Source organism: Globicephala melas, chromosome 16 (genome assembly GCF_963455315.2).
Source record: "Globicephala melas chromosome 16, mGloMel1.2, whole genome shotgun sequence".
In the NCBI taxonomy this organism is placed as follows: Eukaryota; Metazoa; Chordata; class Mammalia; order Artiodactyla; family Delphinidae; genus Globicephala; species Globicephala melas.
The window spans coordinates 6332586-6346662 of record NC_083329.1 but is presented as its reverse complement, the minus strand read 5'-3'; the positions used below and the strand labels follow the sequence as shown (position 1 = coordinate 6346662).

The 14077-nt window shown below is 47.4% G+C and overlaps 3 protein-coding genes across 12 annotated transcripts in view; 1 reads left to right on the top strand and 2 right to left on the bottom strand.

Moving 5' to 3' along the window:
- Nucleotides 1-712, bottom strand: part of UROS (uroporphyrinogen III synthase) — a 34974-nt gene extending 34262 nt beyond the window's left edge. For all 6 annotated transcript variants that reach the window (XR_009559290.1, XM_030832058.2, XM_070043855.1 and 3 more), the window contains exon 1: nucleotides 211-712. Coding sequence is in view for 5 of the 6 variants with exons in the window: in XM_030832058.2 (XP_030687918.2) it covers nucleotides 211-697 (487 nt within the window). In the remaining variant the exon portion in view is untranslated. The remainder of the gene's footprint in view (nucleotides 1-210) is intronic.
- BCCIP (BRCA2 and CDKN1A interacting protein) lies at nucleotides 699-13579 on the top strand. 2 transcript variants are annotated; one of them, XM_030832069.3, is made up of 7 exons: nucleotides 699-867; nucleotides 4004-4078; nucleotides 5165-5245; nucleotides 9021-9110; nucleotides 9870-10057; nucleotides 11506-11680; nucleotides 12833-13554. In XM_030832069.3, exons 1-7 carry the CDS (start codon nucleotides 730-732, stop codon nucleotides 13001-13003), a joined length of 918 nt encoding a protein of 305 aa, XP_030687929.1. In that variant the 5' UTR covers nucleotides 699-729; the 3' UTR covers nucleotides 13004-13554. The 2 variants fall into 2 exon arrangements, with proteins under 2 accessions (XP_030687929.1, XP_060142147.1); XM_060286164.2 differs by lacking the exon at nucleotides 4004-4078 and having other exon boundaries at nucleotides 12833-13579.
- The window catches only part of DHX32 (DEAH-box helicase 32 (putative)), a 51638-nt gene continuing 50627 nt past the window's right edge, over nucleotides 13067-14077 (bottom strand). For all 4 annotated transcript variants that reach the window (XM_060286160.1, XM_060286159.1, XM_030832052.2 and 1 more), the window contains one exon: nucleotides 13067-13600. In XM_060286160.1, the coding sequence (XP_060142143.1) occupies nucleotides 13429-13600 (172 nt within the window). In that variant the 3' untranslated portion in view covers nucleotides 13067-13428. The remainder of the gene's footprint in view (nucleotides 13601-14077) is intronic.

Sequence of the window (14077 nt, the reverse complement as noted above, 5' to 3'; positions counted from 1 at the left end):
GGGTCGGGCCTTAACCAGGCGTGAGGGCATCTGCACAGATCCGACGACCTTCCATTCAGGGCCGACTACTACCCGCGGACTACGGCCCAGCACCCAGGCCAGCATTGGCCTCCGGGTTCCGCTCCCGACTCGTCATACACCGGCAGGGCAGCAGGCTGGCCCCTGCGGAAAGCCGCGTAGTCGTCGGTACCGCGCGCGGGCGACACCTACCTCGTCTGGCTGGTGAGGCACTCGGCAGGCGCCCAGTCGGGGCGGAATCGCACGGTTCCCACCAGCAGGCAGTGAAGCTGCGGGAGCTACCAGCCGGGAGGGCGGCACCCTCACCGCGTGGCCGGCGCTGCCATGGCGACGGCCCTCCCCGGGCCCCAAGCACCAGCACTCGCGCCAGGGGTCTTGGAGCCCCGGCCTCGCTCAGCTGGAGCTCACGCATGCGCACCGACACCCAGGACCCCCTGATACCTGGCGGACATGGGTCGAACCACTGCGCGAAGGGGAGAGAGAACCTTGGAAAGGCTGAGAATGGATGGAAGGAGGAAGAAAAGGCAAAGATGGGACCCCAGATTGACTTGACTCTTAAGGTATCAAGGCCGTGGAATCCACCAGGGGCAGTGGGGTTGACGCTGACTCCGCTCCGAGGTTCTTCGTGACCTTCTACCCCCTCCGCTTGTAATGGGTGGGCCCGGAAGGGCGGGCTCATGGAAGTTGCGCAGGCGCAGTGGGGCCGGCAGCATGGCGTCCAGGCCCAAGCGGCGTGCCTTGGACGGCGGGTTTTCGGTTCCGCGCGATGAGGACGAGGATGATGAACTCGAGGATGAGGACGAAGACAGTGACGAAGAGGAGGATGAAAACGACGAGGTCGTCAATGAGGTGAGGAACACGCGCGACCCCGGTTTGGCTTATGTCTGGGAAAAAACTTTCCAACAACCAAAGCCATGTGAGTGTGTGAGCTGCTTGGAGTAGCGACTTCCCCGTACCTGAGGGTCCTTAAGCAGAAACTGGAGGTGAGAAAAGGTTCTCACTCAGGTTCCACTTCGGTCTTTTACATATTGCAGCCACAGAAAGTTATTTTTATAAGTCCTGTCCCGGCCGGGTGCGTGGGCCCTCCCACCGCCGCAACGGCACCGTCCTCGGTGGCCTTTTTTAGTTCTCAGGCTAAAGCCCCAAATCCTTCTGGGCCGCCGGGGGCCCCGAGTTCATCCTCTGCCCTCCCCGCGCAGCTCCCCGCCGGGTTCGCGGTGCCTGCCTCCCTCATGGCGGCCGCCTTCCCGTTTCTCGAAGGCCAGTCTCCTTCTCCTCTCTGCGCGCTGCGTTTTTCCTGCAGTGTTTTCCCTTCCTTGGTCAGATCTCAACTAAGCTGTCTTTTCTGCCCCTCAGACCAAGTCCTGGTGATATGTTCTGCTAGAACTGGCTCCTACCGTAGAGCCTGGCATTAGAGGTAGTTAACACTTGTTGAATGAATAATTAGGACGGAAAGGTCCTGAAGAACCCGGAATGGCTAATAGGTAGCCCTGAACTTAACACCCGCCGGGCAGAGTTGGTAATTTATGCCCCTGATCCTAATCTTTGCCATTTCTCTAAATGTTACCTGAAAACTGGGTTCACCTCTTGGTGGGTGACCGAGCCAGTAAGCACAACCAAGCTGCAGATTAGAAGGAGGAAGGATTTCTTACTTGCAGCAGAAGTAAGGAGAACACCGGGGGTCTTTCCCCAAGCAGTGTCTCCTCCAAACAGCAGCGCTGCTGTTTTAAGCTAAGGGTACGTGCATATTCATGAGGGGGCTTGAGCAGAGGCGAATTCAGCATAAAATTGGGGCAAAGGTCAAGGAGTCCAAGCTTTAGCTGATTGAAGTCTGGAGGGTCAGCATCATCATTCGGTCCTCCACCTGGGTGGGGGCCTTAGTTCCTGCAGAACTCAGATATTACGGATATCATTTGAGGAGGAGCTAGGACTCTCTTATGTCAAGAAAGCCATTCCTGGTTCTTTTTCTCAGGGACCCTTGAACGTATCTGCTTACGTAAATGGTTGCCAAATTCACCAGCTGCTCAAATCCAAAACCCGAAAGTTAACTGTAATTCCTCCCTTTTCCTCATCCCGCATCAGTAAATTCTGTTGGCTTTACCTTCAGTATCCAGACGTTTCTCATCAGTGATTCTGCAACGGTCAAAGTCCACCCTTCCACCATCTCTTGCCTGGACTTCTGTAGTAACTTTTAACTGGCATGCCTTTTCCCGTTCTTGTTCCCCTACAATCTCTCCTCCACCCACAGCAGAAAGATCTTTTAAAAATGTAGGTCTACGGACTTCCCTGGCTGTGCAGTGGTTAAGATTCCTCGCGTTTCCATTGCAGGGGGCATGGGTTTGATCCCTGGTCTGGGAACTAAGATCCCGCGTGCCGCACTGCGCGGCCAAAAAGAAAAAATGTAGATCTGTTCTCACTTCCCTGCTCTGACCGCTCCAATGCCTTCCCATTTCATTTGTATGAAAATCCGAAGTCCTCATGGTTATTGGACAGAGAGACAGCTAATATGGTGGGATCAGAATAAGGAAGAACGTGATGGGGGAATAAAGTCAGAGATAAACATGAGCAGGGCAAGCATGGGTGCAGGATTAGTGCTGTGATTGTGGTGTGGGTATATAATATATTTTCCATGGAACAGAGCTTTCCCTTACAAAGCAGCTCTTTACTTTGGCCCCTTGCCTTAAATGCGGTCTCACCGTTTTTTATTTAGATCTTTAACTGGCTTTTGCTAACTTCGGGTTATAGAACTCAGCGCTTCTTGCGTTAACATGGATAATCTATCAGTTTGCCAGTGGTTGGAAATTTGTGTAGTAACCATCACTGATGATAGTGTAAGAAAATAGGCAGTTACATATACTGCTGGTGGGACTATAAATTGATGCACCCTTTTTGGAGGGCCATTTGACAACATCAGAACTTTAAAATGTGTATAAATCCTCTGATTCAGTAATTCTGCTTGTGAGAATTTACCCTCCAGCAATAATAGTACTACTAATAATACATGATTTAGGATCCTCAAGGACTGATCTTATTTAGCACTTAAAAGCCTTTAAGTTTTTTTTTTTTTTTGGAGTGAAATAATCCTTACATTTATTTATGGAATATTTCAGTGGCATTGCGTCTTAGAGTCTGTTATTGTTGTTTTACAGAGATAGATCAGGGAGCCTCGCTACACACACCTTTTAGTTACTTGTACTCACCATATTTCCTCCTGCCTCAGGGCCTTCGTCTGTGCTGTGCCAGGAACTCTCTTTAGTGGTCCTAGGTTCCCAGCTCAAGTGTCACTTCTCTAAGGGAAGCCTTTCCTGAATTTCCAACCTCCTATTTCTTAAGCTGTTATAGCACCATTCACCTGTGTTTTATAGCATGCATAGTTGTAAGCCTATATTTATTTCCATGACTATTTCCTTAATGTCGGTACTCCCACCTAAACCATAAGCTCCAGGAGGGCATGATCGTTCATGTCTACTTTGCTCACCTTTTCATCTTGAGTGCCTGGCACAGTGCTTGGTACAGAGGGGTACTCAGTAAATTCTTGCCCAGTGAATGAAGCGTGGCCTCAAATCCATGGGCTGAATCAAGCTCTAGGCAATGCCAAGGACTTTTGAAGTGATTTTGTTCTTTGCTCGCTCTTACTGCAGTCAGGTAAATAATAATTTCTCATTTGCTTTATCCAGAACAGACTTTCTCAACATCAAAACTAGGTCACTCTGAATGTGTTGTTCTTCTCAGGCTTTTCTTTCAAATGAGGAGATGGTGTGAAGGTGCTTTGTCATCTGTGCAGATGGCAGTCTTGGCAATGTTTGCTTATTTTGAAGCCTAGGCAGTTATAGTTCTTTTGGTAACATTTTCTTCTTCTTGTCCTTTTTCTGGCATGTTCCATAGATGGAGATAGAGCCAAAAAGAATGAGGTGGGGAGGGAACATAATGCCTGAATTATCTTAGTGACTTATGTATGATGACCTATTTTGTGTGTCATTTACAGGAAGTGAATATTGAATTCGAAGCTTATTCTATCTCAGATAACGATTACGACGGAATTAAGAAATTACTGCAGCAGGTATTGTCTTTTATTCATTACACACGGATTTGCTCTTCTAAGAAATTCCAGGCCATTCGATATAAGTTCTGTCAGATTTCATTTTTTCTGTTTTAGAATTCCCATTCCTACCCTCTCCACTTTGCCTGGAAGGAAGAATTGTTTTCTTTTCCAGGGCTAACTCCCCTATTTGTGCCTCTGCTCCCAGACCCCTTCCTTTGATTAAAATATTTAAGTATTCTGTGTTCTAAAATACTCTCCCTTTCATATTTTAATTACTTGAGCTATTCTGTTTTTCTCTAATTCATTTCTAAGCTTTGTGGGGTTAAAGGAATTCTCACATAATGGCCCTGTCACTGATTCCACCATCTGGTGCCACAAGCAGCAGGCTTGCTGCTTCTCCGTATTCCTTTACTCCACATAAGATGGCTTTGGTTCGCCACCCTTCAGAGCCTCCGGTGTCCAGTCCACCCTCCTCCCCTCTCTTCTCCTCCCTGTCCGCTCCTCTCCCCAAGACCCCCTGTATTACCACCGGCTCTGCCTCGTCTCAAATTTCTGTTCCTTGACTGATTTGATTTGCTCCGGCTTTTCTTTCCTCTTGGGATTGCTTTTCTGGGTCATCTTCCTGGTCAAATCATTGAAATTTCATTATTTTTATTTGAATATGGAAATTAGAAGTTTTATTAGAAATCATACTTCGGTTTTATTTTTCTTAGGTTTTTTTTTTAATAGATTTATTTTTATTTATTTATTTACTTTTGGCTACGTTGGGTCTTCATTGCTGCGTGCAGGCTTTCTCTAGTTGAGGCGAGTGGGGGCTACTCTTCGTTGCAGTGCGCGGGCTTCTCATTGCGATGGCTTCTCGTTGAGAGCGGGCTCTAGGCGTGCAGGCTTCAGTAGTTGTGGATCTCGAGCTCAGTAGTTGTTGCACACGGGCTCAGTAGTTGTGGCGCACAGGCTTAGCTGCTCCTTGGCATGTGGGATCTTCCCGGACCAGGGCTCGAACCCATGTCCCCTGCATTGGCAGGTGGATTCGTAACCACTCTGCCACCAGGGAAGTCCCATACTTTGGTTTTAATTTAAAATATATTTTTTTTCTCCTCTTAGCTTTTCCTAAAAGCTCCTGTGAACACTGCAGAACTAACAGATCTCTTGATTCAACAGAACCATATTGGGAGTGTGATTAAGGTAAGCAGGACAGTTGTGTTTATTCTGATTAAATTAGTTCTTTATCCTAAGTTCCTCTTGTTTTATAGCAAGTAGGCCAGAAACTCAAATTGGAAAGTATTACTGGTTAGAAGGCCATCTCAGCAATTCAGGGTTATTAAATGCAGTGATCTAGGTTGTGGCAGCGGATAGGGAGAGAAGTGGGCTGATTCAGAAGATATTGGGGAGGTGAAATACGACGGGGCTTAATGAATGGTTGGGTCTGAGAGTGAGTGGAAAAGGAGTTGAGGATGATACCCTAGTGTCTGGCTGGAGAACCAAGGTAGCAAGCATGGAGGAGGATCAGGTTAAGAGGGGAACGCGAGCTTGGATTTGTACATTTTGCGTTTGATTCGCCTGTGATACATGCAAGTGAGATGTTGCGCAGCAGCTGGAGACTGGGGCATTTTCAGCACATAAATGGTCACTGAAGTTGTGGGAGTAGTTGAAGTTGTCCAGGGAGGGCAGGGACAGAGTCTGGTCATAACAGCGTTAGTTGGGGGGATGAGCTAAGTGGCAGAACCTGCCAAGGAGACTCAGGAGTGACAGGAGAGGGAAAAGGGGGAAAGCCTCGAGTGGTGTCATGCAAAGCAGGGGGTGGCACTTGGAGGAGGAGGGAGCAGGCCTGGGACGAATCCCGCCTCTGCGTGTACTCTCCGCTGGCTCTACGTTTCTTCTGCTGCCTGACAGACTGCCCTGCAGCTTCGAGTCAGGACAGCAACAGTACTCTGGCCCGTGACTCTGCACTTTGGACAGAGCTCAGTGAGGACAGCTCGTATTCGCTCTGGGCACATTAGCTGCAGAGGCTCAGCGCGGGGCTGGCGGATTTCCTTGCAAGATGGTTCACTCCTGTGTCTCTGTTGGGAGCCCAGCTGGAACCATGGGCCTCAGTCTCTGTAGTGTGGGCCTCCCTACCCAAGAGAGCCAGGCAGAAGTGCAGAGCATCTTATGTTACCGGGTGATTTCCACCATTCATTTGATCAGCAGATGTGATGGCCTGTGCAGGTCCAAGGGGAGGGCACGTGGATCGCCCCCCTCAGTGGGAGGAGTGTCTAGGTCACTTTGTCAGAAGAGAATGTGGGATAGGAAAAATCGCTTCAGCCTTCTGTGGAAAATGCAGTCTGCACGGTGACCTTCATCTTTCTCCACGGGCATCTCTGACGATGAGGATGAGGATGGTGCCTGCTTCGTAGGTGTGGGGGGGTGGTGAACGGGAGAAGATGCTTAGAACAGCATCTGGCGCACGGCTTGTACTCTGTATGCGTAACTGTCCCCGTTGAAGTCTTTTTTTTCTATTCCCAGCACCTATCGTCTAGCTTATTGTAAAAAAGCAAAATAAACAACTCCACCTCGGTCTAAGGTTCCATCCACTCAAACGACCTCACCTTCAGCCATCTCACTTGGTTTTCAAAGCCAAAATTCTTGAAAGATATTTTGCATTTGATTTCCACCTCCTCTCCTAAACACCTTAATCTGGCTTTTACCCCCAACACTCTCCCGATGTCCTGAAACTGATGGGATCACCAACATCTTCATTACTAAATACAACAGACGCTTTTCAGACCTGCTGCCAACATTCAGAACCTGTAGCACACAACGTCAGGAAGATGAGAGGGTGACACCTCGGTAGCATCCCTTTATTAGCGCGGTGGGGAGAAGCAGCTGCCTGCTCTGTGATCAGACACACGTGAGCTCTAGCTGATTAGTGTCCCGAGACCTGATGCATACCGATGAGAAGCAGTTGCTTTTATTTTTGAAAAAGCTTATTCTCTAGTCGGGGGATTCAGCCTTTCATTGGATAATTACACAAATAAGTCTAAATTACAATTATGGCTTCCTTGGCTTCCCCAGAGACACCTGCGGTGTCCCAGGGACCCAGGCTTCTTGTTCCTAGGACAGGGACTGCCAGAGCTTTCTCTGGAGGCTTTGGAACTGGGGGAATTTGGACTCTTCTAGAGAAGGCGATTCCGAGGGAAGGGGAGGTGGGCTGGGGACTGCGTGTGCGTGGCTGGCGCGAGGCTGGAGTCTCAGGGCCCGGGTGTCGTGCAGCGGGTTGCTCAGAACTCGGCTGCCACGAAGAATTGTGTTGAGTGAAGAGTCCCGGGAGAGGGAAGGAGTGGGCTGGGAGGGGCAGGCCTCGGGCCAGGCCGGGGCGGGGCGGCGGGTGGTGGTGGTGGTGGGGGAGACGGGGGCGGCGGGTGGTGGTGGGGGAGACGGGGGCGGGGCCCGCGCCACGGAGCAGCGGCAGCCGGCGGGGCGCGCCTGGCGGTCTGTCCAGGGGGAGGAAGGCCGAGTGGGTTCCTGGGTGCTCGTTGCTTTTCATCGACGGGGGGGTTTGGGAGTCTCAGGGCTTCACACTGGGGGCCTTCTTCCTGCCCCGGCTTTCCGTCCGTCGGCACCACGCAAGTTTTGCCACGGTGGCCGGGGGTCCTCTGACGTGCACGGGAGCTGCCGTGCTGCTCTCGGAGGACCAGGGCGGGTTCACGCAGTACGTTCTTCTGCGCTCCTCTCCCCTCTCCTCCAAGAGCCGACGTGCCCTTGGTCCTCTCGCCGGGACTGCGTCAGTCTCTCCTGAGCTGCCTCGGCGCCCTGCTGCGTTGCTGAGCTCGAGGCCTCTCTCCCGCGTCTGGCAGCCGCTCTGGCGGTGACCCAGGCCTTCGGGGCCTCGTCGCAGCCGCCCCCCCTTCGTGTTCCCGCACCGCCAGCTTCAGTGGAAGTGTTCTGCTGTGAAGCCTGGTTGCCCCTTCGCCTGAGGCCCCCTCCGTGGCACCGTCAGCTTGGATCCGGGAGCCGCGTTCTCCCTCGCCGGCCTCCGGGGAGCCCAGGCCCCTCCCGCAGCTCTGTCTGCTTCGATTTCCCCCCACGGGCAGGCTCCGCTCCGCTCTGTTCCTGCCCTGAGGCCCCGGCCACCGGGAGGCGCTCTGGCGCTGCCGACCGCACCTGGCTGAGCCCGTGGTGCTGGTGCCGCTTCGCACAGAACAAGTTCAGGGACAGACGGGCTGTCCTGGGTCCCTGCTGTCCTTCGGTGGAAGAGCAGCAGCCTCATTTTATTCATTCAGCGCTTGTTCCCCAAGGACTTAGTCTGGCCTGGCTCTGTGCTGGGGGCCGGGGATGCTGCCAGAGGAGTTTACAGCTGGGACGAGCAAACAAGCAACAGGTAAAAGAAAATGTGGACTATGTGTCGAGTCGAGTACAGCTGAGCCAGGAAGTTCAAAGTGGAGTCAAGCATCTCACTCTTAGTTCTGTTTTCTCGATTCCTCATTTCCTCTCTTGCCCTCGTTTTCTTATCTCCTACCCGTGCACACGGAGGCATTGCTCCCCTTCCCCAGTGGTGGGGACTGGCCGGTGGTCAGGAAGCATGCGTTTTAGGTGAGACAGTGTGGTGGACACACAGAGAAACAAGGCTGGGCTGGCTCCAGCCAGACCGCTTAGAAAACAGACTAAAATGGTTTCCTTCATGAGGTCTTATCTGTTCTGGATTTATAAGACATTGAGGAAAATGTCTTAAGAGTCTAGTAAAAAGAAATTTAGAGCAGGAGATCATCCAGAATGTAAGAAGAGGACAGAATCAAGGGAGGTAAAGTGATGTGAACAAGACCACACAATTTTAGCCCACGGTGCTTTTCTGAGGTGATGACAGTAAAACAAAGTTATCGTTTGAAAAGTGGAAAGATAAACGAGGCCTGGATTCCAAGACTTGGTGTTGCACTTCTTTCCAACCAAATATAAAGTTAATTTTTTTTTCTTTTTAAAATAGCAAACGGATGTTTCAGAAGACAGCGATGATGATGTGGATGAAGATGGGATTTTTGGCTTCATAAGCCTTTTAAATTTAACTGAAAGGAAGGTGGGTTTCCCTGACTGGCATCAGAATGGTTATTCCTTAGGCCAAACCCTCAGGAGTTAATTTTATTTAATGCATCATAAAAGTATCTTTTGTATCAGACCACGATATTAACTGCAAATATGTGTGCTCTTGTGAATCTTATTGTAAAATCCTTTTTTCAGTATGAAGGCGTTTCTGTTTTCCTTTGAATACTCTGTACCCAGTTAAAGTCATTTACTGCCTGTGGTATAGAGAATCGTCACCTGGCTTTTCAGGAATGGGTGTCCTGATGTTGGTGTTGACACAGGAGCTGTTTTGCTGTCTCTGCAGCTGTTTTGATTTCTGAAGTTGAGGACACTTACTGACATTTATCTGTATTTTCATTCATTACTTTTTATTGACTCATTGATGAGTTCTAATAAACAACCAGCAGCTTCCCCGCCTTAGAATAAGATGCAGGCTATACTTTATCGTAATTTTTAATTGAACTTTTCCAGTTACTTCCATCTGTCTCTATGAGATGGATTAGAATTTCCATCCCAGCATGTCTGAGTGTTAGTATAACCTTCTCTGACCCTTGATTATGGGATGGTAAATAACCAGTTGTAGTTACTTTAGAGAAATACTTAAGCAATCAACACTGAGGACATATAAGGTTTTAAAGGTGTTGGCAGAAAACTGCCCTTACCTGTAAGATAAAAAGTGATAGCTCTCACTTTGGAGTTTTCTCCTGTAAGTGATGGCCTGTAATAAAAAGTGAGCCTTCTCTTTGCTTTCTAGGGTACCCCGTTTGCTGAACAAATTAAAGAGTTTATTTTACGCCTCTGCGAGAAGAACTGTGAAAAGAGTATGGTTGAACAGCTGGACAAGCTTTTCAATGACGCCACCAGGCCTGTGGGCTTTCTGCTGAGTGAAAGATTCATTAACATTCCTGCACAGATAGCGCTGCCCATGCACCAGCAGCTTCAGTAAGACACTTTGGAAGATGCCTTTGAACGGTAGTTCTTTCCCCAAGTGGATTCAGAAATGTGCTTCAAATGGCATGTTTTGGTATAGAAAGAGTTCTGCCCTTGGTTTAAGCATGAGTGGTGAGAATGCCTGTGAGATGCATGCATTATTAATAATTGGCTTTTTAAAAGAGTTTTAATTACTTAGGAATATTGTGATAGTAGGCTTAATAATCTTAGAGATTTAAATGGTATAAAAATTGTTGAGTTTCATATAGACTTTTTACCTCCATTTGACTAAAGCTTTTAACCCTCTTCACAGATAGATTTCTGTAACACAAATAAAATGTTGAATAATTACAACAATAACAAACAGTACAACTCCTAAATTCCACTGGGATATTTTATGACTAATGCAACCATGGTCCTGATACTGCATCTCTGGCTTCTCAGGGTTTGTTATTTTGTTTTTTAATTCAGGAGTTTTAAGTTTACAAGAATATTTTAAATGTAAGAAGGGCTAAGAATTGGCATCGCCCGTGCTTTGAAATAGAGGAGGATAAAATTACAGGCAGGCCCCCAGGCTTTACGGAATATTATTTCTCAGAGGTCACGGCACTTCTTTGTGATCTCCCTGGAAGTAGTTGGCGCGAATGTAACTACAGTCTGAAGGCCTTTCGGTTTCCCATTTTTCCTTCAGAGACACATCGCTTTTTAGTTTTACTCTCATACTCCTCAGCTGATACATTGTACTTCTGGGGCCTAAGCGTGTTTTGTTTTGCGTTGTCTTTTTTCTGATCAGCTGGAGCTCATGTCTGTTTGGTTTCAGGAGAGCGTGATCTGCTTTCTCCTGATCCTCTATTGAAGAAAGCTGCAGAGGGTTCTGAGTTTCTTTACATTTTTGTTTAGTCAGATGCACAGGGTTATTGTATGATTTAAAGAAAGGAAGAAAAGAATTAAAGGCTTCATTGCTATCTCATTGACTGTGGTAGTTTGGGGCATCTGTCTGGCCGTTCCTGCAGGAGGTCAGAAATGAGTCCCAGACGTGGTGATTGGAGATTGTAGTGGTCACGTGCTGTAATGGCATTGGTCATGGCCGTGTGCTTTTGTGTGCTTCAGTTAAATGTTTGTTGTTTTAGAAAATCCAGATTCTTAGGTATTTTTAACAGAGCAGTGACATGTGAACTTGAGATTCCTGTTAGTAGCTGTGTATCCACAGCTCAGAGCATAATCTGAGAGTCATCGTACCATTTATTATAAAAGGCGCTGCCACAGTCAATTGAATGTGCACCTGGATACATAAAGAAAACTCACTGCTTTAGAAGCATCCAGATCTAATGTCTGTCCATTAAGCCTGCATCCCAGCAGAACCCAGAGAAGAGGCCTCACCGGTTTTCTCTGTGCTCTGGTTTGTTGATGGGTCTCGCCTCAGCCATCAGCCAAACCTTGTGTGTGTGTATGCCTCGTAGGAAAGAACTAGCAGAGGCGCACAAAACTAACAAGCCGTGTGGGAAGTGTTCCTTCTACCTTCTGATTAGCAAGACGTTTGTGGAAGCAGGAAAAAGCAATTCCAAAAAGAAATTGAGCAGCCAAAAGAAAGATGAGTTAATGTTTGCAAATGCAGAAGAAGAATTTTTCTATGAGGTAAGCCCATCGTGTTCCATCTCTTTGTTTAGATGTAAATAAGGATTTTCTTGATGATAATCAGGATTTATTGCTCTCTCATTTTATGTCAAAGTCCTTCTGTTTTTAAACTTCTGTATCTACAGCAGCTAGGAGCTAGTAACACAGTGAGAGTGGGGAGGAGGTGATTACCATGCCGACGACATGCTTACTGTGAGATCTTTATTCTCAAACCGCTCTGGGAGGCGAACATCAGCCTGTGTGCACAGATGGGGGACGTTGAGTCCAAGGGAGCTTGGAGCCACTATCTGGTCGGTGTGGAGGACGGGGTGGACCCTGCTCTCCCGGTGCTGGCTCATGTGCCGCCCTGTGCCCTTAGTCCTGGAGGCCACCCCATTGGTGGGATTTCTAGCACTTTCTCCCTGTAAAAGCCTGTGCTGTGACGGACAACCAGATACCAGAGCATGTTACTTTCTTATGCTGCCTTCCTCTCAAAAATGTTAAATACGTCTCTGAGGAGGACATTTTCCTGGATTGGATGATATCACTTATTTTAAGGTGTCCACTAAAGACTAAAGCACTATACATTCAGCTCTGCCCTTGTTTTTCAGGAAGTAAATAAGTGAAAATTAAACTTTTAAAAATGTGTGCCTCAGCACTGCAGGCAGACCATGTCAGGGACGTATGTAACGGGTGTTTTAAGATGGGCTGGTTACGCGGAGCTGCCTGTCTTCACACAGCAGCTTTATGCTGAGGAAGCAGCTGGGACAGTGGGTAAGACCAGCATTTAAAGATGATTCTTCTCATTAACTGTCAAATTTTATGAGTCTTAATTTCACTTGTGTATCATGAGATTATTTTGAGACTCAAACGAGATCATGAATATGAGCGACTTCAGAATTGTAAACAGTAGTAGTGTTACTATTACTTAGCTGCTTGTTCCCCTCTTAGAAATGGAACGCTTCTATCCATACTCCTCATGTTAGAAATCTATTTGGTGAGTGTTTTATAACGTCTGCCTGACTGTCCCATTTGAGCTTCCTTGATTCTGTGTTTTGCTTCCTTTAGCTGTCAGTCTTATTACATATGCCAAACGTAGTATTTTTTGTTATCAATTAAGTGAGTTTTGCCTTTAGCTTGTCTGAACTTTAAATTTATGGTTCTTTGGTTTAGAAGGCAATCCTGAAGTTCAACTACTCAGTGCAGGAGGAGAGCGACACGTGTCTGGGAGGCCGATGGTCCTTTGATGATGTACCAATGAAGCCCCTGCGAACTGTGATGTTAATTCCAAGCGACAAAATGAATGAAATCATGGATAAACTGAAGGAACATCTATCTGTCTAACCCATTTCCCATGGACAGTGGTGGGCTTGTTTTTGTAAAAATTACCAGAAGACTTAGTGGAGATTTACTGAAAAACTCATGACTTTATTCAGATTAAGTTCCTCTACAAAAAGTAGGGTTCTGTCACCCGTGTCTGTGACACATTTACAAAATATCTTTGCTTTTTAAGATTTTGGTCAAATTAAGAATGGTTGATTAAAAACTTTTCCAATAAGAAGAAAAACATGGAGTAGTAATTCCATAAAAACTTCTATTTTTAGTTGTTAAATAATATGCAAAAAGTTTTATTCTTTTCAAGACTATCCTTTGCAGGGTGTGACATCCATCTTCACGTCATGGCTGCACGTCACTCCAGTGGACCAGCTGTTGGGCTGCCTTTGGGATATTTATTGCACATCAGGTTTTGTGTAGAAGGTTCTTGAGAGTCACTGTATAGTGCATCTTTGTTCAGTAGTTTCAGGGCACTTCTCACACATTTTCTGTTCCTTTTTCATTGTTGAAATGGGTGATAGGTGATCCATCACTTGCTGTAGAATATCCTTACTTTCACTAGGAGGCAGATTACTGAAATAGTATTGTGGTGCCAATTGCATAAATCTGTTTAAAACAAAAAATTATTATTATCATTTTTGGTGAGAGGTACCAAACATGAGTGGACGCTTCCCAGGCCTGGAGAATCTGCTTGTAGAGTTTTGATTAGTGTGAACTTCTCTGTGGCTTGGTCTGCCTTTGTAGAATGAATACTTTCTGTGGTTTACTTGGGAACAATCCAATTGCATTTCTAGGATAAGTTGGGTCCTCTAGGGTCATGCCACACAGCGGAAGTGACACCCCCACTCTCATCACCGGGGGGAACGGGTACTTCCCCCAAGGCCCATCACAGTTTTGCGACAGGTCAGATCAGATGCTTGGGAGAACTCTGGGTGCATAAGAGGGAGTATCTGCATCTCATACTAATACCATACCATGTCCATTTGCTGAAGCTGGACACACCTGTAGTTACTCCTGGTTCCTGCCTAGAACATCACACTGCCCAAGTGGTAGTGGTACCTTCACAGTGGGTCCGGCATCTGC